The sequence below is a fragment of the Geotrypetes seraphini genome, chromosome 9 (genome assembly GCF_902459505.1).
Source record: "Geotrypetes seraphini chromosome 9, aGeoSer1.1, whole genome shotgun sequence".
NCBI lineage: Eukaryota > Metazoa > Chordata > Amphibia > Gymnophiona > Dermophiidae > Geotrypetes > Geotrypetes seraphini.
In genome coordinates, this window is record NC_047092.1 from 109,720,880 (window position 1) to 109,746,830 (window position 25,951).

The 25,951-nt window shown below is 45.0% G+C and overlaps 1 protein-coding gene across 1 annotated transcript in view; it reads left to right on the plus strand.

Annotated features, from left to right (window-relative positions):
* Window positions 1-25,951, plus strand: part of DTYMK (deoxythymidylate kinase) — a 190,631-nt gene that overhangs the window by 46,689 nt on the left and 117,991 nt on the right. Inside the window, exon 2 of the mRNA XM_033957656.1 lies at window positions 11,504-11,612. Coding sequence (XP_033813547.1) covers window positions 11,504-11,612 — 109 coding nt within the window. The remainder of the gene's footprint in view (window positions 1-11,503; window positions 11,613-25,951) is intronic.

Sequence of the window (25,951 nt, forward strand, 5' to 3'; positions counted from 1 at the left end):
CTCAGGTTGCCCCTTCTTCAGTCATCTTATGATGCCTTTGAACTTTCCTCGAGGGTCACTGCATTCTCGGTAGCGATGCGCCGTCTGGCCTGGCTTTGCATCATCTATATGGATCCCAACCTTCAGAATCGTCTGGCTAATATTCCTTGTGAGGGCAATGACCTCTTTGATGAATCAATCAAGGCCACCACCAAGAAGTTGTCTGAGCATGAGAAATCCTTTGCTTCCATCGTCGGACCAAAGCCTAAGCCAGCTCCTGCAAAGCCTTCTTGATCTCTTCCATCCTATCAGAGGCGTTAATCTCCAAGGGCAGCTCCTTACACTCGAGCATCCCCCAAGAAACAACAACAGCAGAAGCAACAAAAACCTCAGCCTTGTGCTGCACCCAAAGCTTCTCAGCCTTTTTGACTGTCTCAAACAGTGCATAACCTCCATTGTTCTACCTCTGGCCTCTCCTCTCCCCATAGGAGGTCATCTCCATCATTTTTGCCATTGATGGGAGATCATTACATCTGACCTCTGGGTGCTGTCAATAATCAGGGAAGGATATTCTCTTCATTTCGCTCAGATTCCACCATAGCTTCCTCCAAGAGAGTATCCTTCTAATCCATCCCAGACCACCCTTCTTCTTCAGGAAGCTCAAGCTCTGCTTTGTCTCCATGCCATCGAGGAAGTTCCCTTGGAATAGCAGAGCAGGGGTTTTTACTCCCATTACTTCCTAGTTCCGAAGAAGACGGGCGATCTGCGACCCATACTGGATCTCAGGGCTCTCAACAAATTTTTGGTCAAAGAAAACTTTTGTATGTTGTCCCTAGCATCCCTTTATCCCCCTTCTAGATCAGAACGATTGGTTATGTTCTCTAGATCTCAAGGAGGTTTGCACTAATATTCCCATTCATCTAGCCTCCCGTCAGTACTGAAATACCTCAGATTTCGGGTGAGGAATCTGCATTTTCAATACAGAGTGCTACCCTTTGGCCTGGCATCATCTCCTAGTGTTCACGAAGTGCCTAGTGGTGGTAGCAGCAGCAGCTCTGCAGAACCATGGTCTCCAAGTATTCCCCTACCTGGATGAATGGCTCATCAAAGATTCTACATCTCAGGGGGTTATTGTAGCGACCCAATGGACTACGTGGTTCCTACAAAGCTTGGGATTCAAAATCAACTTTCCCAAATCCCACCTTCAGCCCTCTCAGAATCTACAGTTCATCGGAGCTATCCTGGACACTATCCAGCTTGGAGCATTCCTTCCTCAGCAGCGTCTGAATGCTCTTCTTCAACTGTGTCAGTGTCTTCCATTTTGCATTCTCAGCAAGACACATGATGGTACTACTCGGTCATATGGCCTCGACCGTTCACATGACTCCTTTTGCCAGACTTCCCCCTCAGAATTCCTAAGTGGATCCTGGCATCTCAGTGGACACAGGCTTGTGAACCACCGTCTCGACACATTACAGTCATTTCTTTGAGACATTCTCTCCACTGGTGGGGAACTCCACAGATAGATCTTTTTGCATCTCCCCACAACCACAAACTGCCTCAGTTCTGCTCCAGGATGTACTCTCCTCATCGCCTCAAGGTGGATGCTTTTCTGTTGGAATGGACAAATCTCTTCCTGTATGCATTTCCTCCATTCCCTCTCATTCTCAAGACTTGTCAAGCTCAAGACCAATCATGCCACCATGATTCTGGTAGCTCCTTGGTGGCCCAGGCAACCTTAGTATTCCCTTCTACTTCAACTCAGGAGCAGGGAGCCATACCTTCTACCAGTTTTTCCATCTTTGCTTACACAGAGTCAAGGATCTCTACTTCATCCCAACCTAGCAGTCTCTACACTTGATTGCTTGGTACCTCTCAACATAACTCCTCTTCAGTTTTCTCAGCCTGTTTGAGACAATTTTAGAGGCTTCCAGGAAGCCTGCCACTGGACAATGCTACCACCAAAAATGGGCTAAATTTTCTACGTGGTGCATCTCTCATAACAAGTAGCCTTGAGATACCTCCTTGTCTTCTGTCTTGGATTATCTTTTGCACTTATCTACTTCTGGTGTCAAGTCTACATCCATTTGAGTCCATCTCAGTGCAATTGCTGCTTTTCATCAGATTTATGAAAGGACTTTTCAATGTCAAACCTCCTCTCAAACCACTTCCAGTGGTTTGGGATCTCAATGTTGTTTTTGCTTAATTGATGAAGCCTCCTTTTGAGCCAATGGCTTCGGCTCATCTGAAATATCTCACTTGGAAAGTGGTGTTTCTCATTGCCCTCACATCTGCTCGAAGAGTCAGTGAGCTGCAAGCTTTAGTTGCTGATCCGCCTTTTACAGTTTTCCATCATGACAAGGTGGTCCTCCCTACTCATCCTAAACTCTTACCTAAAGTGGTTTCAGAATTTCATCTCAGTCAATCCATTGTACTTCCAGTGTTTTTTCCAAGACCTCATTCTTATCCTGGAGAATCAGCTCTTCACACTCTGGACTGTAAACGTGCTTTGGCCTTATACTTAGAACACACCAAACAATACAGATCTCCTCAACTTTATGTCTTCTTCGATCCAAACAAGTTGGGACATCCAATTTCTAAGCGTACCATCTCCAACTGGATGGCTGTTTATATCTCTTTCTGCTATGCCCAGGCTGGACTACATCTACAGAGTCGAGTCACAGCCCACAAAGTCAGAGCCATGACGGCTTCAGTAGCTTTCCTCAGATCCACTCCTATTGAGGAAATTTGCAAAGCTGCCACCTGGACCTCGGTTCATACTTTTACCTCTCATTATTGTCTGGATGTTTTCTCCAGACGTGATGGCCATTTTGTCCAGAGAGTATTACAAAATTTATTCTCCTAAGTTACCAACACTCCCACCATCGCATTCTAGTTAGCTTGCAGGTCACCCACATTTTAGATTAGGCTGCCTGCTCTTGTCCTGGGATAAAGCACCTTTACTTACCATAACTGGTGTTATCCAGGGACAGCAGGCAGCTATTCTCACAACCCACCCACCTCCCCTGGTTGGCTTCTCTGCTAGCTATCTGTGCTGGGTGGGAAGGCACTTGCGCATGTGCGGTGCGGCAGACTCGAAACTTCTGAAGTTTTCTATATGCAAGTCTGCTTGCGAGGCTGTCCGCATCTGGGCTCCGTGAATGATGTCACCCACATGTGAGAATAGCTGCCTGCTGTCCCTGGATAACACCTGTTACGGTAAGTAACTGTGCTTTTCCTTGTTTAAGCACCTCCACCCCAACCCCCCCCCCCACACACACACACTTTTACTAAGCCATAGTAGAGGTTTCTACTGCGCCCCAGTGTACTAAATACTCTGATACTATTTTGATGCTCATAGAATTCCTATGAGTGTTGGAGCAGCATCAGAGCATTTAGTGCTCTAGGCCACAGTAGAAACCTCCTAATAATAATAATTTATTCTTATATACGGCCAAAGCCAAGAAAGTTTGAGGCGGTTTACAACAAGAAGTACTGGACAATCAGCGAAGTGGTCACAGTATAAAGTCATCGAATACAAGCCATGATAGTTCGAGGCAGTTAACAACAAGAAGTGCTGGACAATCAGCGAAGTGGTCACAGTATAAAGTCATCGAATACAAGCCATGATAGTTCGAGGCAGTTAACAACAAGAAGTGCTGGAAATCAGCACCATACAAAAACATCGAATACAAGCTTACAGCGTGGAAGAAGTGAAAAACTAAAAAATTTCTTAGGTTACAAATTGATTAAACAAATTAGTTTTTACTGATTTTCTAAAATTAAAGTAGGATGAGGAATGCAGGATGATGTTACCCAGCCAATCGTTCCATTTACCTGCCTGGAAGGCGAGAGTTCTGTCCAGAAATCTTTTGTAGTGGCAGGCCTTTATTGTCGGATAGGTGAACAGATGAATTTTACATGTGGGCCTAATAGAACTATTCAGATTAAATTGAGACACCAAGGATGTGGGGGCCAGGCCAAATATTGATTTAAAACAGAGGCAGAAAAATTTAAACAAAACTTGTACTTCCAGGGCCAGCCAGTGAAGTTTTTGATAATAGGGGCTTATGTGTTCCCATTTCTTTAGCCCAAAAATCAGTCAAACTGCCGAGTTTTGGATAACTCGGAGTCTTTGAAGGGTTTTTTTTTTTTTTTTTTGAAGGATCCCAAGTAAATTATGTTGCAGTAATCCAGCATGCTCAAGATGGAATATTGGACCAATAAACGGAATGATGCTGCATCAAACTATTTTCTGATGGTTCTGAGTTTCCATAGGGTCGAGAAGCATTTTACATTACATTACATTACAGATTTCTATTCCGCCATTACCTTTCGGTTCAAAGCGGATTACAATAAGAATTGTGGAGGGAAGGGTTACAAAGTTGGATTGGAGATCGTTTCTGAGAGAGGGAAAGGTAGGATCAGGGGTAGGGGAGGTGTTCGTGGTATTAGGCTTTACTCGGGGATTTCTTGAAGAGTATAGTTTTTATATCCTTTCTGAACCTCTTGTAGTCAGGGGTTGATGTCAATAGGGTGGAAATTTGGTTATCTAGTCTTGCTGCTTGAGTGGCTAGTAGGCTGTCGTAAAGATTTTTCTGTTTTACTTCCTTGATTGTGGGATAAGTGAAAGGGGTGTGTGTTTTTCTATGCTTGGTAGAGGTAGTTTGGATAAAGCGGTTGTTTAAGTAGGTTGGGCTGTTCCCATTAATAGTTTTAAATAGTGTACAGTAAAATTTGAATTGTATTCTTTCTTGGATTGGAAGCCAGTGTGAGTTGATCTATGCCTCAGTGATGTGATCATATTTCTTCAATGAATATACGAGTCTCAAAGCTGTGTTTTGGATTGTTTGTAGTTGTTTAATCATTATTGCCGGGCAGGGGAGGTAGAGTATGTTGCAGTAGTCGAGTATACTGAGGATTAGTGATTGTACTAGAAGCAGAAATTGTGGTCTTTCGAAGAATTTTTGGACTTGTCTTAGGTTCCTCATGACTGCGAAAGATTTCTGTATCGTTTTGTTTATTTGTGGTTGCATGGTGCAGCCCCTGCCAATAGTCATTCCAAGTAGTTTTAGGGAGGTTTGTAGAGGGTAGTTGATAGAGTTGATTACTATGTTGGTAGTGGTAGGGACTTTGTTATTTTCTAGGAGGATGAATTTAGTTTTGTCTGGGTTGAGTTTCAGTTTGTGATTTTCCATCCACGTCATAACTGTAGCTAGTGTTCGGTGTAGTGTGTCTGTCATTGCTAGCTTTAGTTGGTCAAAGGGTATGAGGATGGTGATGTCATCAGCGTAGCTGTAAGAGGTTAGACCTTGTTTGTTCAGGTACATGCCGAGAGAGGCAGTATATAGGTTGAAGAGTGTAGGGGATAGAGGAGATCCTTGTGGGTCTCCGCAGGGGTTGGACCACGGTTTGGATTTTTCCTTGTCTGATTTTACTTTGTATGATCTGGATTTTAAGAAGCCTTCAAACCATGAGTATACTTTGTCTGAGATGCCTATTGTGTCCAAAATTTGGAGAAGTATGTTAATGGTCAACTAGGTCGAAAGCTGCCGTCAGTGCTGAAGTGTTGTCTTGCTGTGTCTATAAGGGAGCCTAATAGTGACTCAGTACTGAAGTTAGTTCTGAAGCCAGATTGCGTGGGATGGAGTAGGTTATGGTTTTCGAGATAATTGTTGAGGAATTTGGCTACTAGTCCTTCTGTTAGTTTGATATATAGAGGTATTGAGGCGATTGGTCTGTAATTGGATGGGTTGTCTGTTGGACCTTTTGGGTCTTTTAGGATTGGGGTGATGATGATTTTGCTGAAATTAGTTGGGAAGGTGCCATCTGTGCTCATCTGTGTGAGCATTTAAAGTAAGGTGACGGTCCAGAGTCACTCCCAGAATTTTTATGGATGGGGAAGACTTGACCATTCAAGAAAATCGATGAGTCTTTAATTTTATCATTCGGGCTTGCCAAGAAAAATTTGGTTTTGTCTGAGTTGAGTTTCAATTTGAAGTCGGTCATCCATAATTCAATTTGCTTTAATATGGATGATAGTTGATTCTTTGTCTCGGAAGACAGGGTGGTGAGGGGAATAACTATGGTGATATCATCTGCGTAGATGTAAAATTTAACTTTTAAGCTTTGCAGTAGGTTCCCCAATGAGGCGAGGTAAATGTTGAATAATGTAGGAGAAAGGGGAGAGCCCTGCGGAACTCCGCAAGAGTTTACCCAGCTGCGGGATTGTTTATTATCACTATAGACTTGGTATGATCATTTGCTCAAAAAACCCTGAAACCATTTTAATGTGTTGCCTGAAAGACCAATTGCCTCCAAACAGTCAATCACAATAGCATGGTCAACCAAATCGAAGGCACTGCTTAAGTCTAATTGCAGAACTAATGCGCTTGTGCCTTGACTGAATAAGGTATGAAGGAAGTCTAGCAATGATGCAATGACAGTTTCTGTGCTAAACCCCGATCGAAAACCTGACTGATTGTCTTGTAGAATGCTAAATTTGTCCAAATATTTAACTAATTCCTGGTTGACCAAGCCTTCCATCAGCTTAACAAATAAGGGGGTGCTCGCAATAGGTCTGTAATTTGATGTCAACTGGATAGATTCCTTAGGATTTTTTTACGATTGGTGTGATCAGAATCTGGCCTAGATTCACAGGAAATGTACCGGTTAGTAATAGAGAGGAAAGCCAATTGTATAGCTTAGCTTTAAAAGTGACTGGAGCGACTTTCATAATATTTGGAGGACAGCAGTTTAATCTGCAATAGGAATCGGCGTATTTCATGTAAAATTTGCAGAATTGCTGCCAGGATGGAATAGTAAAATTGTTCCATGACATATCTACCCTGGGTTCATCTTTATATTGGGCAACTGGGTAGTTCAGGTGGTTGGTTGTGGCGCCCATTAGTTTGGATCTCAAGTTATTGATTTTGTTGTTAAATTCGGCCAGAGCATCTGCAGATGGTGGAGGATCTGAGGTAGAACAGGTAAAGGCCTGAATATCAGAGATTGTTGACTAGTTTAAAGATATTTCGACTATTAGTGTTCGGTGAGCCAATTTTTTAGGCGTAAAAGTTAGTGCGTTTTTTTGTTAGTTTTTTGTATTTTTTTACTTTTAGTCTCCAAGTCAATCTCCCTTCACTGTTCCCTGATTTCAACCATTGTCTTTCAAGTTTTCGCAACTCTCGTTTCACATTTCCTAACTCAGCGTTGTACCAGCCTTCCAGATTCTTATTTCTCGTTATCCTTAATTTAGTGGGGGCCATTTTAATATTTGCGTACTCATGTTAGTCCACGAGTCCACCGAAAAGGAGTCCGAGTCTGAACTGGAAGTTATGTCATAGTGTGACCAGAATTCCGCTGGGTTCACCAAACCTCTGCTAGCTGCCATTTTCTTATTTCTTTTAGCTTCCTTGGATTTGGTTGGGGGGCATCTTAATTGCCAGATAAATTGGAAATTACATAGGTGGTGGTCTGACCAAAGTGAGTCAGTCCAAGTGGCTTGCTTCCAGTAAATCTTGGGATTGACTAGTTCTTTGGAGGAAAAAGTAACTGGATCTAACTTGATGGGTCTTTTCAGGGCTGGCATAAAGAAGTCTAATGACGAGATAAAGGATAGTAAATCTTTAGCCGCCCTGCTCTGCCTGCTCTAGGTGAATATTCAGATATCCTATCAGAAGGTTATAGGGGCCTGATATTGAGTTTCTAAAGAGCAATTTGTAGAAAATGTCCTTGGCTGCGGGCCATTTCTTAGGAGGAATGTAAAATAGGGTAATTATTAGAGCGTTTTCTAACTGATCTGTCCAGAGTTTACAGGAAAGAATTTCAAGATCTGCTGAATTTCAAGCTAGGATTGTAGACTCGAAGGACTCTCTTAAGATAATAGCTACTCCTCCCCCTTTTCCCCTGCTTCTAGGTTGAGATATTATTTTGAAACCAGAAGGCAGACAGTCGCGTATAATAATATCGTTATCCGAGACCAACCATGATTCAGTTAGGAGAACAAAATCAGGGTTGGTATCTTCCAGCCAGTCTTTAACCATCTGCGACTTGTTCCTGATAAATCATATATTTAAATAGAAACCGTTAAGGTTTTGATGGTGGGGAGCGTCTGTGGTTACCGAGTAGGTAAGCTTCCTCAGCATCCGCTGTTTTTTTACAATAAGGTCTGCTAGGTTTTCGCGAAAGGGGTACAACAGGGATTTGAAAGGGACCACCTTCAGAACAATTGTATAGAAAATGATTTGCAGTCTTAAGAGGTTCTAAATTAGTAGAGCGGGATCTTATAAGGACTGGAATGGGAGGAGTATATAAAGCAACACCTGTCCTGCTTTTGTAACAGATCCAGTAGAAGATAAGGAACCAAATCAGATAATTACTTAAAGAGCGCCATCGTGTAATGAATGGTCAGCAGAGAGTGATAGCTTTGTCCGGAGTAAGACTAGCAGATTAAATTGTGCAGAAAGTAAGGTAGAATTTATCCAGAGTAGACAAACAAATACTATAACTGGAGTAGATATGCAAATACTTTGGCCGGAGTAGACAAGCAAATACTTTGGCCGGAGTAGACAAGCAAATACTTTGCAGTGTTCTCCCCAGAAATTTTTTCCAGCCGGGTGGCATGAAAAAGTAGCTGGGTGGGGCAGGATGGGGAAATTTGGTGGTGGGGAAAATTAACTCCCTCTTTTACTAAGGTGCGCTAGCATTTTTAGCGCACGCAAACCCCTGTGCTATGTGGGAAAACTAACGCCAGCTCAATGCTGGCGTTAGCATCTAGCACATGTGGCAATTCTCTGCGCACTAAGCGCACGCTAAAACCACTATTGTAACTTAGTAAAAGGAGCCCTAAATGTGTACTATTTTTATTAGTTAATTATTATTATTATTTTCCAATGCTCAATATAACTTCCTTTTTTAAGGTTTGACACTTGTGCCAGAATATTTTTACTAAATTTAAGAAGTATTTGCCCTCTTTCAAATGGTATAGAGGTTAAAAAAAGGGAAAGGCGTTAATGAAGTCATTAGGTTCAATCTAGCCATTTATTTCTGCATGAATTTAAACAACTAAAAAAAAAAAAAGATAAATATAGCTGATCCAGTCATACAAGAAATGGCTCTACAGCAAGGGTGCCCACACTTTTTGGGCTTGCGAGCTACTTTTATAATGACCAAGTCAAAATGATCTACCAACAATAAAAAATTTTTTTAAAAAACCCCACAAAGCACACTGTACGCAGAGAAAATGTTAATTATTTATATGCTGCAGGTTTTCAAAGAGGTCAAAGCAGATGACTTTATGCAATGTCACCTCAGGAACAACTATACAAAAATAGACAAATATACCCCCTCCCTTTTTACTAATCGCAATAGCGTTTTTTAGCGCAGGGAGATGCGCTGAATGCCCTGCGCTGCTCTCGATGCTCATAGGCTCCCTGTGCTAAAATGCTATTGCGATTTAGTAAAAGGGGGCCATAGTGCAAAATATAGACAGCAGATATCAATTCTCAAAATAGACACATTTTGATAACTAAACTGAAAATAAAATCATTTCTTCCACAATTGGACATGCTTAGTTACGTCAGCTCTATGGCTGCTTTAACTTTAAGGCGCCTGAATCTAAGGCTATATGCTACCATTCTGTAATGGAACCTGGGAGTCCATTTACTGCTATAGAATAGGCGTTCCCTGTACAGTCTCAGGGTGCCTACGAGGAAGAACCCACTTGGAGAATTGCCCCTTATTTTTTAAGGATTATAAAAACAGAAGCAATAATGTGAAAAACAAAACCCAACCTTAAAACAGGCTGAATTAATTTGTGAACCATTATTTAAAGGATACTCAGAAAAAATATTGTTTTCTCTTAGCTTAAATGAAATAAACATATTCCTATCCATCATTTGACTATAGCTAAGTGCAAAAGAACATTAGCTCGAAAAACCTCATAGAGCTGCAGTGAAATAGAAAAGTGATTTCGTTTTACTGTAATTTCTGCATTAAGTGGATTTGCACACCCCAAGCTCCTTAAATCCTGATGCACTTCTAGCTTTTCCTGTATCAGACTTTGCAAGATTAATAAATGGAGCATCCTTCTGCCTGCCAGTTAAAGGATGAAAAACAAATGCCTATAAAGTTCAAATCACAGCTTGACTAAACTTGAACTTTCTTGATTTCATTCTTCCTGGCTGACCACTTTATCTTCCACAATAGGCACCAAGGTGGCTTGGATCGGAGCTTTAAAAGAGCAAGCAGAATCGGGTCCGATGTCCGTGTGTTTGTTTTTCTCAAATGGTATACCACTACACTTGCTGCTTTTACTTGCTTCGGGCCTTCCTCGTTGCCGGATCCTGCCTACTTTCTGTTTCCGCGAAGGCAGGACCCGGCAGCGAAGAAGGCCCGAAGCAAGTAAAAGCAGCAAGTTGTAAGCTTCCCTCCGGGGCTCTATCGTGTGCGTGCTGGCTTCCCTTTTTTTTCTCTCCGAAACCGGAAGTAGCGTCCCGGGGGGGGGGAGAGAAGGGAAGCCGGCACGCACACAATAGAGTCCCGGAGGGAAGCTTACAACTTGCTGCTTTTACTTGCTTTGGGCCTTCCTCACTGCCGGGTCCTGACTTTGCGGAAACAGAAAGTAGGCAGGTCCCGGCAACGAGGAAGGGCTGAAGCAAGTAAAAGCATGCTGGCAAAAAAAAAAAGGCAGGCGTCAAACAAAATTTTTGGTGGCGAGTCAGCCCGGGAAGGAGCATCGGCCGCAGCAGCAGGATTCGCTGGGCGGTCATCTAAATTAGCCGGGCGCAGCACCCGGCTATAAGGCCCTGGGGAGAACACCGACTTTGGCTGGAGTAGACAAGCAAATACTTTTGGCCGGAGTAGACAAGCAAATACTTTTGGCCGGAGTAGACAAGCACTTGGTAATAGCTGGAGTAGACATGCAAATACTCATTGATTAGTCCAGTCCAGTCCAGTCATGCAAATACACGTTCTGGAGCTGGTCTCCGGGCTGAGCCATTGGGCCTGCTGGCCGCTGGGGTCGATGCGAATGTCCCTGGTATCAGTGGGAGTGAGGATCCCGTTGGAGGTTGGTCGTTGGTATCAATGCAGGTGAAGATCTCATTGGAGCTTTTTCAAAAGTTCCCAGCTGGATTCGGGTGGGCGGAGCAGCGCTCACATGCTCTGGAGCGGATCTCCGAGCTGAGCCGTTGGGCCTGCTGGCCGCTGGGGTCGATGCATGTGGAGGTGGGGGGGGGGGGTTGTTTGGATTATTAGTAAAAACTTAAAAAAAAAAAGAAGTGATTTACTTAAACACTTTAGTTATCAATTTTATTACATTGTATTTTATGAAATTTATTTGTTGCATACCACTTTGAAATTGGGCAGTGGGATATAGATTCTTGGTACTCTATAAACCTTTTTAATTGATAAAGTGATAATTGCTGGACTCTGCATATTATTTTCAGCTCTTCTATGATGAGACTTGTTTGTTTGTTTGTTTTTTTCTTACTCTGCATTTTGTTCCCTCTTTACCCCTCAGAAAGAGCAACAGAAGTAGGACAGTTGGTGGACTCCTACCTGGCAAAGAGGATTAATCTGGAGGATCACACAGTGCATTTGTTATTCTCTGCTAACCGCTGGGAGCATGTGTAAGAAGCTACGAGCAATAGAATTACAGTAAACTCTGTTATCTGGCAGCTATGGGGATTGGTGGATGCCCGGATAACTGTAGTTTCTGGTTGCTTGAGAATTACTGTAAAAATAGTTTGGTCTCCCTCCCCAACTAATGCTAATGTTGTACCTACAAGTTCCACTTGTAGGTACAACATCTGTTCTTCCCTTCTTTCTGGGTCACTTTCTCTCCCCCCTTCTCGCCCCACTTATGGCTCCAGTATCTATCCATCTATCTCCCCCTCCTTTGTACCCTGCTGGACCCTCCCTCCACATATGCTTCTGGTCCACCTCCTCCCCCCCGCTGCCCTCCCTCCCTCCACATGGGTCTGACCTCTTGGACTCCCCCTCACTTACTGAAGCAGCAGCTGGTCAGCAGAGGCAGTGCTGCAAAAAAACTGCTCGCAACCAACCCCGGCAAGGCTTTTTCCTCTGCTGCATTGGAAGTGATGTGTCAGAGGAAAGGCCCAACTGAGGCTGGCTGCGAGCAGCCTGTTTTCAGTGCTGACTAGCTGCTGCTTCAGGTAAAGGGGGGGTTGTGGCTCTGGACTGCTGCCGCTGCTTTGGAGCAGGAGGGAGGGGGTTTGCGGCTCAGAACTTCTGCTTTGGAGTTGGAGGGAAGGAGGATTCGTGGCTCAGGACCATTGCTGCTGCTTCAGGGCGGGGTTCACATCTCAGGGCTGCTCCTGCTGCGTCGGGTACAAATTTTTTTTTTTTGGCCAGTTGGATGAGAGTGCTGGTTGCTTGAGTACCGGTTAATTGGGATTCTACTGTAACAAAGGAAAAAAAGACAACGATCCACTGCTCAAAATAACATCAAAATAAATTACTGTATATACTCTAATATATACTGGGATTTTGGGGTCTAAAAATTGACCCAAAAATGGGGGTCCCAGTTTATATTCGGGCCAGCGCTCCCTCCCAGAATTATTGCAGGCCGTCGCCCAGCTCTTCACCCTGACCCTCTTCCCTGCTCTGTCCTCGTACCTCCTCTGCCTATCCCTGGTGGTCCAGAGGTGCAGTGGCAGGAGCGAGCTTTCCGCGCTCCTGCCCCACTGCTAACCCGATCAGGTTTCTTCAGCCGTTGAGCGGCACCGAGCAGGAGCCAGTCAAGAAGCAGCTCAGCACCGAGCAGCAGTGCCAAAGCGTGCTCCTGCTCAGCGGTTGAAACCCAATCTCATGGCAGCCACCACTGACTGGGTTAGCAGTGGGGCAGGAGCGCGGATAGTTCACTCCTGCCTGCTGCACCTCTGGACCACCATGGATCGGCAGAGGAGGTACAAGGATAGGGTAGGGAGAGGGGACAGGGTGCAGAGCCAGGGAGGGAGGGGAGCTGGGTGCAGAGCCTGACAGGGGAGGGAGGATGGGGAGCTGGGTGCAGTGCCTGACAGGGAGGGGGCTGGGTTGAGAGCCTGGCAGGGCAGGGCACTTGAATATTAAGCTGCCTGACTTATATTCAAGTCAACCATTTTTCCTCCTTTTGGGGGTGGAAATGGGGATATCGACTTATATTTGAGTATATACAGTACACATTTTACTTAAAACTCAATAGTTGAATATTCTGTTTGCATAAATAGAATATTCCCTAGTAAGAAATACTGATTATGAAATTTAAATAAATGTATACATTTTTTTTAAATATCATTTTGAATGTTGTGGTTTTTTTCACCTTTGTTGTGCTTCTCTGTAAATAGTGGAGGCAGTTAACAGTGCCTTTATAAAAGTCTTCATGTCCTTGTACTTCCTTAGCACCAGCAGCAGATGAATCCTGAGACTAGTGGGTTGTATCCATCTACCAGCAGGTAGCGATAGAATACTGAATTGCACTCTGTCCTATTGGATGAGACATCTCGTAATCCAATATGCTCTTATCTCCAGCAGAGTGACATTTTCTCACTAGCCCCTGATTTGTCTGCCTGCCTCTTAGCTTCTGTTCTAGTTTTCTAGTTCAGTAGAGCTTTGGGATGTCCTGGCCGAGTGGTACAGCTTTGGGGGTTAACACCTCATCACCCCAGGTCCCTTCCCCACCCAAGTGTTCCTGTCTCTGTGCAGCTTCTCCCCTTGCTCACACTGTTAATTAAAAAAAAAAAAAAAAAAGAGAGAGGACCAATTGATGGACAGATAAAGGTACCAGTGGTAAGTAGAGGTCTGAACGGGGATCGCGGGGATCCCCCCTCTAGGCCCATAGGACTCCCACAGGGACCCCTCCAAGGCTGACGGGACTCCCACGGGGATGGAACTGGGGTTCCTATCCCGACTCGAGGCCTACCTAATTTCTGGTCCAGCACCGCACTGAGCTCCTGACGAATCAGCAGCAACAGTCTCTGTCACTTAAGCATGGAGCTCAGCATGTAGGCAGTAAGCTCAGCACATGCACACATTGGTTCAGCTGCAGCACAACGGGCCAATCACAAACAACCTCAGAGATCTAAGGTGGTTTGTGATTGACATGTTGTTCTGCAGCTGAACCAATGTGTGCCTGTGCTGAGTTTACTTCCTACGTGATGAGCTCCAGAGGAGGGAGAGCTGGCGGCTGAGTTGCTGCTTCTGGGGATCTGCGGCACTTCACTTTATGTTGCCTTTTTGTGCGCGTCTAAGGGATTGCTTTGTGCAGCCACCCGAGCGAGGAGCGGGATGGCTCTCTGGCTCCCAGTTGCGTTCTGTCCTGCCCCCCCACCTGAGCTGGACAATGTTGCACAGGGTAAGTGTGGGCACTGGGTCTGGAGATGGGAAGGACTTCAGGGGAGGAGGGGAGGGGGGGCGGACTGGGCCAGAACCCTACGGCTCCCCGCTGCCATGGTGAAGGTGGCTGCAGCTGTTGAGCACTGGGGTGGCTGGTTGGGAGAGGGCCTACGTCCCCTGCCAAACCACTTGGCTGGAGCTGCTGAGGTCAGGTTAGTGGGGATGGGGGAGGGGGAAAGGCTTAGCAGGTGCTGGGACTTGGCATGCATGTGACAGGTGGGGGAGGAAAGAGAGGAGAGTCAATTTGGACCACAGGTTAGGCAGGGGTGGACTTGGGATTGTGGGGGACAGCTAGGAGGAAGGGAGAGAGAAGTGACAAGACAGGCCAGAGTAAGGAGAAGAAAGAGTGAGAGCTAGCATGAAGAGAGAGAGAGGTGACAGGGAGAGGAGGGGGGGGGCACAAGATAGCAGAGACAAGTAAGCAGGCAGTATGGCTATATGAGAACTAGCAAAAAGGACAGGTGACGACCATCATGAGGGGTAGGGAGAATGAGGCAATGGTGACATGAAGCATGGGATGACAGGTAGCTAGAGAATAAGGTGGCAGACAGGCCGGCCAAGGTGATAGCCTTCCTCCTTGGCCAGAGAGAGAAGTAGGGAGAGAAGTGCCAGGCTGGATGGGGGGAAGGGGAAGGGAGAGAATCTGGTGACAGGGGTACAGAGATGATGGTGACAGCCAGGCAGGCCTGCCAGGATCAGGGGTAGGGAGAATGTGGTGATGGTGACAAGGAAGCAAGTGGGCAAGTGTGAAGGGTAGGTAGATTGTGTTCTATATGTATGAAAAGGACTGTTTTCTTTTAGTGTTGACTGTGCAGGATTGATCTGTATTAATCTGGCGCAAGTGGCAGAAATAGTTAAGCACTGCTTGCACTGTGGAAAGCATTGAGCAGTGTCGGGGATGTGTTCAGGGGGTGTGCGGCCTCTTCAGCATCAGAGGACACATCTGCAGTAGATGGTTAGCTCTTTTCCCATACAGGGTATGGTAGGTGGATCTAACTCTCCCATGGCCATTTTGGTGTAGCATGAGACGGATCTTGCAGTTTCTTCTGTGACTTCGGCAGGGTCCTTTTCTTCAGCCCTCTCCTTTTCTGGGTCCTCTCAACTGACATAGTGGGTTTTATCAGGTCCTGGCTCTGTCTCTACAGGGGCCCAATCTGAGGGTTCCCCCTCCCCCCTCAGAGTTTGTTATATTGCTCCACAGAGATTACCTTTACAAGGCTTTGGAGCTTCTGAAAACTTCTGTGTCCCAGCCCTGGGACTTCTGTGTACCCATTTCCTTTCACTATGTCACAGCAACAGACATGGAATCCTTATCACTGTTGTTCTCCCTCCCCCCAGGATAGGTCAGTGTCTTCCTTGGAGATCTTTTTGGAGGACCTGAAGAAAGAGCTTAGGAGTAATGAGGCTGATGATCCCACAGCTGTGCAGGTTTTGCACTGAGAGAAGTTGTCATCTTTCATTTCCAAAGCTTTACAGGTACTTAATTTTTCTGTGCCTGAGTCACAGACCCCCATCTACTTCTAATCTAAGATAGCGATCACTAAAAACCACCAAAGATGTTTTCTCATGCATAAGGCAATTCAAGAATTAATTTTGGTACAGTGGTCCACCCCAGATGCCAGTTTTAGAGTGCCTAAGGCCATGTCTCACCTTTTATCCTATATCTCGGGAGGAGCAGGTTAAATTAAATCTCCCTAGAGTGGACTCCTTATTGGACTCCTTAGAAGAAAAATACCGGTTGAAGGTGGTGTGGCTTTAAAGGATGTTCAGGATAGGAAGTTAAAATCTTCTTTGCCAACAATCATTTGAAATTTCTGCACTCTTTGCAGGTGGCTATTTGCAGTTTCTATGCTGCTCGAGCTTGCGTTTCCTGGGTCCAACAAGTAGCAGGCTCCTTAGTGGAATCAGAGTTCCTAAACATGGAAATGGGCCTGACTTATTTGGCGAACGCTTTGTATGACCTTGTAAGGATATTTGACGAAGCAAATGTCTTTAGTGGTGACAGCAAGGCAGTTTCTTTGGCTCCAGCATTGAGCAACTGATGCTACTTCTAAGCAGCAAATAGTCAGACTGCCTTTTAAGAGTAAGCTTTAGCTTGGGGAGGATCTAGAGAAATTGGTCAGTCTTCAGGGAATCTAAAACACTGATGTTGCCTGAGGACAAGCCTAAAGTGTCCTATAAACCAGTGTTTCTCAATAGAGAAAGACACGGGGAAAAAATCTGTCCCCGTCGCTGCCTCGTCACCAGATCACCATCCCTGTCCCTGCCGTCCCCTTCACCGCCCCGCTTCTGCCCACAGACGCACGCGACTGCATGTACGCTCCGGCGACTTTCAACAAGTCTCAAACCTTAAAATGAGCTGTGAAGGTAAGGGGGATGCCGGTTGCCATTCCAGCAGCAGTGGAAGCAACAATCAAGGCTACTCGGATTAGATATGTAAGCTGATAAAAATCTTCTAACATTGCCTTTCCTGTCAGTTCTGCATCTCACAATCTCAAGTGACACAGCTTTCTGATATCTGGGTAAAGTTTCTCTTTTATTTGCTATACTGTTTGAGGGCCTAAACGACTAGTATGAACTTCTCCTTCATATTAAAAATCAACTCGCCACCCTTTCTTTCAAGAAACTGCTTAAACGAGATCACGACTGCTGAGGATCCAAGATGGCCGCACGAGAGGTTGTTTGAGCTTCACTCTCCCTGAAGCTCCTTAAAATCTCCGTTTACTTCAAAACTTTGTTACCTGTTTTGAGCAATGCTGAAGAGGAGGGGACGCAGCGCTGCTGGAGCCTCGCAGCGCTCCAGAATGGCCGTCTTCGGTAACATCGAGGAGCTGATGAGGAGAATGCAGGGCATGCCAGTATCTTCGGGGAGTCCCCTGCAGGAGACGCATGTGGAGGCGCATCTATGCCGTTCTCCATGGGGTTGGAGACATCGCTGAGCCCCGAAGTGAGAGCAACTCCCCCACGCCCTCAGTCAACCAGTTCCCCGCGAGAGGAGGTACTTCCGGAGGTCGGAGTTCACCTCCTCCCGGAGGCTAAGGAGAACAACAGGGGGACTGTGTTGCAGGACTCCCTGCCGGTGCAGAGGAGTCTGAGCGAGGAGACTGAGGAGGAAGCGGTGGGGGATGAGAGAACTCGACAGACTGTTGTAGGAGACACGCTGCCAGAGGGTGAGCTAACTAAATTAAATTTACAATCTTTTCAAATTGAGAAGCCCCGAGAGGTAACATTGGACTCTCTGTGGGATCTTGTAGCCAACTTGGCAAGATCCATAAATCCGCAATTACAACAATTAGAAAAGAAACTTAATGACCACGAAACTGAGATTAAAAATTTAAAGACTGGACTTAAGGACTCTAACACTTCAGTACAGAATATCCATCAAGAATTAAAAGTCTCCCAACAAATTACTGAGGTATTAATTAAAGACAATACTAACCTAAGAAGGAAGATGGAGGCAATGGAAAATTTTTCTCGTAATAACAATCTTAGACTGATAAATTTCCCCAGGGTTCCTATGATAGCCCCTAGGGAAATGTTGAAACGCTATATGACGGAAGTATTGGAGCTTTCTGAAGAGTCATTACCACCATTTACGCAGGTCTATTACCTTCCAAATAAGACCCAGGACCAACAACAAGAACAGAAATTGGGACATGATTTAATGAATATATCTAATATTTTGGAAATATCTGATAAAGAATTAGTGAACCCAGCCACTTTACTTTTGACAGTAGCTCTCGTACCAGATAAAAACTGGTTGCTAAGACTTTTCTTTAAAAATAAACAAAAATAATTTTTAGGTTGTAAAATTCAGATGTTCCCAGATTTGGCTAAGGATACGCAGAGAAGGAGACGAGGATTTTTGTTAAGGAACCTGGTGTTATATCCCTGGGGGCGACTTTTTACTTGTGACATCCATGTAAATGTGTAATTAATTATCGTTCTCATAAATTTGTTTTCTTTGAGCCATCTCAACTGACAACCTTTCTCTCAACTGCATGTCTGGAGAAAGTAGAGTGCTTAGCTTAAGAAAGGGTGCTCTAATCTCATTCAACTAGTTATTGCTTTGTTAAATGTAATTACTTTGATTCGCCTATTACCCTTCTTGGATCTGTTTGAGGACTTGAGTTAAAATTTATGCTTATATTAGATATTCTTTTATATATTTTCATTTGTATTAATTTCTAGCTGAATTTCCTTTCTGTACAAGTTTATTGCTTGATTATATTGAAAAATTCAATAAATATATAATTTTTTAAAAAAAAGAAACTGCTTAAACTATCACCTCACCTTAAATGCTTTTGGTTCCATGACCCTGTAGCTTTCTCCTGCCCCTCTTTCTTTTCTCAATATTCCCTACTCTCCTCTTACATCCTCCTCTTCTTTTCATTTTCATCTACATTTTCTTCCACCATTTTGATATTTGTAAGCTGTATAGATGCCTTTCCAGGCCCTTTGGCAATGTATCAAGTGTTATAATATAAATAAATTAATTAAACCGTAAAGGAGCATTCACAGAAGGGTGGAGGATGGGCAGGTCAAACAATTATACACGTGGAGGATCATAAATTGTCTGGATCGGAACGAATCGACCAAAGATCGGCAGGAGGATACCAGAAAACTGCAACCTTACCTTAGGTCAGGAATGGGACTCGCCAACGACGCTGACTCTGTACCACCGACAGCACCTCCTTTTCAGAACCTGCTCCTCTGGGCTCTGCGACTCGCTGCTGCTAAATAGCACTCACAACATGAGTTTTGAAAATGGTGTGGCAGTAGCGATTGGGTCATAGCTTGGGGGAGGAGAAGATGAAGATCCAATTGGTCGCAGAGCCCAGAGGAGCAGGTTCTGAAAAGGAGGTGCTGTCGGTGGTACAGAGTCAAGGCAAGGGCAGAGAAGAACAGAAAGACTATGGTCACGGCATCATGTTGGCAATGATGAGGGCAACAGGGAACTTAGAAGGGCCATTGAAGACACTGTGAATAGCGGTAAGCAACGAAGGGTGCCTTCAATTGCGGGGACGAGGCTTGTCACCGTTCTTGCGGGTGGTGAAAAGTTTTGTCCCTGTGCCTGCGGCGACTTGGGCTTTAGCGTCTCCATAGTTGCGGGCAAACCGCGGCCCACCGCGGGTTTTCTTCACCGTGTCATTCTCTATTTTTCAACTTCTTCAAGCCAAGTACCCCCTAAGTCTAACAAATATCAACCGAGTACCCCTCCCAGACTCCACCCCTGACCCCACCCCCATAATAATAGTATTAATTGTAATGCAGTTTATTCCATCCATTTTTCATATACAGTATACACAATGTAATCTTATTAATACATAACGATAACCACAAAATTTTTTTAAAAAAACATTTGTACACTATGCAAAGAAAATGTTAATTATCATTTATATTCAGGGATTTTTTCAAAGACGTCAAGGCAGATGAATTTAAAATATGCAATGTCATCTCAGTAACAACTATGGAAAAACATAAAAATATAGACAGCAAATATAAATTCTCAAAATGGACACATTTCGATCACTAAATTGAAAATAAAATCATTTTTCCTACTTTTGTTGGCTGATTTCATGAGTCTCTGGTTACACTTCCTTCTGACTGTGCATCCAGTATTTCTTTCTATCTCCAGCATGTTTTTCTCCTCCAGACCTCATTCCCTTCCCCAACCAACATCTCTTTCTGTCCCTCCTTGAGTCCAACTTTTCTTCCTTTCTCTCTTCCACCCCTATTGGCAACATATCTCTCTCTGTCTGTCTGTGTGTGTGTCTCGCTCTCTCTGTCTCTGTCTTCAGTCCCTCCCTTGCTGCAAAGAGTGGGGAAAGACAGAAAGATAACCGGGGTGTATCTCTCCCATCCCCTGTACTGCCACATCCAACATTTCTACCCCTTTCATTCCTCGGTTCATGTGCAGTATTTTTCACCACTGCCCACCAGCCCCATGCCCATTTCTCCTATTGCCCCTTTCCAGCACCATACCACATCTCTCCCTCCATCACTATGTCCGATATTCCTCCCCCTCGCATCCCCTTCAATTTTCCCTCTCCACCACCATATCCAACATTTATCCCTCTCATCCTTCTCTTCCCCAAGCATCTCTACCTCTCTCCTCTCTCTCTCTATGCCCAATTTTCCTCTTCCTTTCCCCATATGTCATCATCTTTCCCTCTCACTCACACTCATGCCCAATTCTCCCTTTCTATTTCCTCTCTCCTATGTCCCAAGTTAGTGCTTCCTTCCTCCCTCCCTTCTGTGTCCCAAGTTCATGCCACCTCCCTTCATAGTAACATAGTAGATGACGGCAGATAAAGACCCAAATGGTCCATCAGTCTGCCCAACCTGATTCAATTTACATTTTTTCTTCTTAGTTATTTCTGGGCAAGAAACCAAAGCTCTACCTGGTACTGTGCTTGGGTTCCAACTTCTGAAATCTCTGTCAAAACCTATTCCATCCCATCTAAACCCTCCCAGCCATTGAAGCCCTCTCCAGCCCATCTTCCCCCAAACGGCCATATACAGACACAGACTATGCAAGTCTGCCCAGTACTGGCCTTAGTTCAATATTTAATATTATTTTCTGATTCTAGATCCTCTGTGTTCATCCCATGCTTCTTTGAACTCAGTCACCATTTTCCTCTCCACCACCTCTCTTGGGAGCGCATTCCAGGCATCCACCACCCTCTCGGTAAAGTAGAATTTCCTAACATTGCCTTTGAATCTACCACCCCTCAACCTCAAATTATGTCCTCTGGTTTTACCATTTTCCTTTCTCTGGAAAAGATTTTGTTCTACATTAATACCCTTCAAGTATTTGAACGTCTGAATCATATCTCCCCTGTCCCTCCTTTCCTCTAGGGTATACATATTCAGGGCTTCCAGTCTCTCCTCATACGTCTTCTGGCACAAGCATCCTTTCATTTTCGCCCTCTTCTGGACCGCTTCAAGTCTTCTTACGTCCTTCGCCAGATATGGTCTTCAAAACTGAACACAATACTTCAAGTGGGGCATTACCAATGACCTGTACAGGGGCATCAACACCTTCTTCCTTTTACTGGCTATGCCTCTCTTTATACAGCCTAGCATCCTTCTGGCAGCAGCCACTGCCTTGTCACACTGTTTTTTCCGCCTTTAGATCTTCAGACACTATCACCCCAAGGTCCCTCTCCCCATCCGTGCATATCAGCTTCTCACCTCCCAGCATATACGGTTCCTTCCGATTATTAATCCCCAAATGCATTACTCTGCATTTCTTTGCATTGAATTTTGGTTGCCAGGCATTAGACCATTCCTCTAACTTTTGCAGATCCTTTTTCATATTTTCCACTCTCTTTTCGGTGTTTACTCTGTTACAAATCTTGGTATCATCTGCAAAAAGGCACACTTTTCCTTTTAACCTTTCCGCAATGTCACTCACAAACATTGAACAGGATTGGTCCTAGCACCGAACCCTAAGGGACTCCACTACTCGCCTTTCCTTCCTCCGAGCGACTTTCATTAACCACCACCCTCTGGCGTCAGTCCAACAGCCAGTTTCTAACCCAGTTCACCACTTTGGGTCCTAACTTCAGCCCTTCAAGTTTGTTCAACGGCCTCCTATAAGGAACTGTATCAAAGGCTTTGTTGAAATCTAAGTAAATTACATCTAGCATATGTCCTCAATCCAGCTCTCTGGTCACTCAATCAAAATTCAATCCTGAGTCGAGTTCATGACCCAACGTACTCCTTCTCCCCCTCCTTTCTCCCTTTGTCCCAGAAAGATTGCATCCCCTTACTTGTTTGTGCCACACATGATCCATCTGCCTTCAGCGGCTTGTTGGGAGGGATGCATAGGCAGCGATTCACACACTCTGATGTGGGAAAGAGGGTTTCTGGGTCAGCTACGTGCAGCATGTGAACTGCTGCCGTTCCCCCCCCAAAAAAAAAACAACAAGCCCCTGAAGGAAGAATGAGTGAGTGGCAAGAAGGTAACTGGGAACTGTGGCCCCCTGCTGACCCGGAAGGCTTTCCTCTGATGTCAGCTCTGACATCTGAGGGAAGCCCTGTGGGTTGACTTCGGGAGGAGAGGGAGGTTGGGCAGAGATCCCCAGCAGTAGCTTCAGTGGGTGGGACGGGCAGCAAGGAGGGGTCCCCGGCAGTGGCAGCTCGGCTACCATGAACAGGTTGGCAGAAAATATTCTCCCCGGCAGCCATGCCGCCTACCTCCAAGGGTATGCGTACCGTGAGATGAGAAACACTGCTATAAACTCTCCCAGGCACACTTGCTTTTCCGAGATAAACAGGGAAGGTCCTGTTCGCTCCAAAGTCTAGATTTTCTCAAATGCAGCCTTTTCAGGCTGACAAACGTTCTCTTGCCCAATCCTACGCTTTCTTGTTCTTCCCAGTGATGGGGGGTCTTGGCTCACTCTGCTAGCTGGCAGCATTGGGGGACAGCTGTCCCATTTTTATGTGAAGTGGGCCAAAATTACATCAGAGCTGTGGGTGTTGGGTCATTATTTGAGACAACTGCAAGCTAGCCTCTCACAGATTTTTTTTCTTAGAATCCCTGTGCAGAATCTGTTCCAAAAGGGAAGTAGTTTCCTTAACATTGCAGTCCCTGGTGGACTTGGGAGCAGTAGTTCTAGTTCCTTCTTCAGAGCGTGGACAGGGTCGATAATCCCATTTACTTCATTGTCGCAAAGAAGAGAGGAACTTTCCAACCAGTTCTCGATCTCAAGAAAGTCAACAAGTTTGTCAAGGTATGTCACTTTCATATATCTAGACTGGTCTGTCTGGTCACTCCAGTTCCTTTGCTCTGGTATCTGTAACCACCTCTGATTTCTCCCTGGCTTCTGGCTTGCTGAGTGTTAGACCAAAGACCCACATTCATCCCCTTGAAAGTTACCTACAGAATTCTGAACTCTAAGAAGATACTCGGAGATCATTATCAGCTAAAAGGGTCAAAACCAGTCACAAGTCCTTCCTCAAGTGCCCTCTTTCATCAGGGTGAGGAAATTCCCATTAAACACAATCTAGTCTCTTGGTCTCCATTATCAGTTCCCCAAGGCTACTTCCAAATTTATTATTCAATTTTGTATACCGTTCTCCCAGGGGAGCTCAGAACTGTTTACATGAATTTATTCGGGTACTCAAGCATTTTTTCCCTGTCTGTCCTGGTGGGCTCACAATCTTATCTAATATACCTGGGGCAAGGGAAAATTGTCCAAATCCCAAAAGTTCCCAACACAAGAGAGCCTTTCAATTAGCAGTTCTTTCCATATGTAAACATGTGCAAATCCAGCATGTAAATCAGTTTGGCAGATGAAAACAAATCAATTGTCCCACTCTCAGGGGATCAATCCGCATCTATTTTGTGAGATGGGATGCTCCTGCCACTTGCTACGTAACGCCCCTTGACTATCTACTTTACCCACTAGCAGAGCATTGGACCCTCACCCTAATAATAATGGGGACCTACCAAGGCCTAGCCTCGGAACCAAGTTGCCTTTGCATGGGTGGTTTTATTTTTTGTTTTATTTTTATTTATTTATTTTTTTTAAGGGAGCTCTCCCTGGGATGGCTTGCCTCCTGTGACAGGATGTATATCCCATCATAATTGTTCATTTGCTGTGGTCCAGCCAGGTGCATTTCTAGTGGTGTTAGATCTCAAGGAGGTGTATTTGCATATTCCGATTTGGCCTCCTTTTTAGCAATTTCTTCACTTTGTAGTGCTGGAACAGCATTTTCATTTTCAGCATCTACCGTTTGGCCTTGCAACTGCCCCACAAACATGTTCCAAGGTAATGGTAGTAGTAGTAGCAGTTTTTCTCAGGAGGGCATTCAGGTTCATTCCTACTTAGACAACTGGCTCATCTGAGCATCCTTAGCTCAGGAGAGCCATCTGATAACGACCAGAGTTGTCTTGCTTCTGCAGTCTGCAGGATGGGAGGTCAATTTTCTCAAATGTCTGCACTAAATCCATGGAGTACTTGGGGATCTGTTTTCTGCACTGCTCAGGGCAAAGTGGGGTTTTTTTTCCTCGATTGGAGACGGTCCAAGCTTTTGACTCAAATCCAGATGCTGCTTCAATCTGCCTGGGATCAATGGCAGCAACCTTGAAGGTAATTCCATTGGCTTGCTGTATTGCTGGTCGCCAGTGTCTCAGGACTATGATCGTCAACTGTGCTGGACTCCTCAAGCTTGCTGCAGCATGTAATGGCTACAGCCAATCTCCATCAGGAAATGCCTCTAGGGGTGACTAATTGGATCCTAGTGACAATGGATGTGAGAATGTCTATGATATTGCTCAGGGCAGTTGGAACATGATGGAGGCCCAGTGGGTCGATCAATCGCCTGGAGCTCAGAGCAGTATTAGCCTTCTAAAACTTTCTGGAGGGCAGCTAGCTCCGAGTTTTGTCCATAACGTTAAGCCAATGGTATAGATCCATAGGCAGGGAGGCACTCGCAGTGCCCCAAATTCCTGCTGAATCTATGCCCCCAATAACAAAAGCCTATTATATTTCTTTGGGTAGCCCACTGAAAAAAAAAAATTTCAGTTCAGAACCAGAAGGCCAGTCTTAATGCTACTAGCTTTTTGGAGAACTCTGATACTGTTTTAAATAAAGCTACCCTTATTGCAACGTTCACATTAGAGTACAATAGGAATTGAATACTTTAAATGTATTTCAGAGTTAAGGATGTAAACTTCATGGGTAATTCAATTTTGATATTTCCTGACCGTTGTAGGGCCACTCAACAGAGAAGAAAGCACAGTTACTTACCGTAACAGGTGTTATCCAGGGACAGCAGGCAGATATTCTCTACATGTTGGTGACGTCATCTACGGAGCCCCCTAGCGGACGTTCTCGTAAGCAGACTTGCTTGAAGATCTTCAAGCTTGCGAGTGGACTGAGCATGCGCGAGTGCCCCTCCCGCTCGACCTAAGGCATGCGTCTCCTCAGCGTGGCCTCAGTTCAGATAGCTAGCAAAGAAGCCAACCCAGGGAGGTGGGTGGGTTGCAAGAATATCTGCCTGCTGTCCCTGGATAACACCTGTTAACAGTAAGTAACTGCTTTATCCCAGGACAAGCAGGCAACATATTCTCAACATGTGGGAGACCTCCAAGCTAACTAGAATGGGATGGTAGGAGAGTTGGCAATTTAGGAGAACAGATTTTGCAAAACTGATTGGCCAAAATGACCGTCCCGCCTGGAGAAAGCATCCAGTCAGTAGTGAGAGGTGAAAGTATGAACCGAGGACCAAGTGGCAGCCTTGCAGATTTCCTCAATTGGAGTCGAGTGGAGGACAGCAACAGACGCCGCCATTGCTCTTACCTTGTGGCCTGTGATTTGACCCGGCAGGGAGAGATCAGCCTGAGCGTAACAAAAAGAGATACAAGCGGCCAACCAGTTAGAAATGGTCCGCTTAGAAACAGAGCGACCCAAGCGATTAGGATCTAAAGAGATGAACAGCTGTGGAGCAATACGATGAGCTGCAGTGCGCTTCAGATAGAAAGCCAGCGCATGCTACAGTCAAGGGAATGCAGAGCCACCTCTCCAAGATGAGAATGGGGTTTTGGAAAAAACACAGGAAG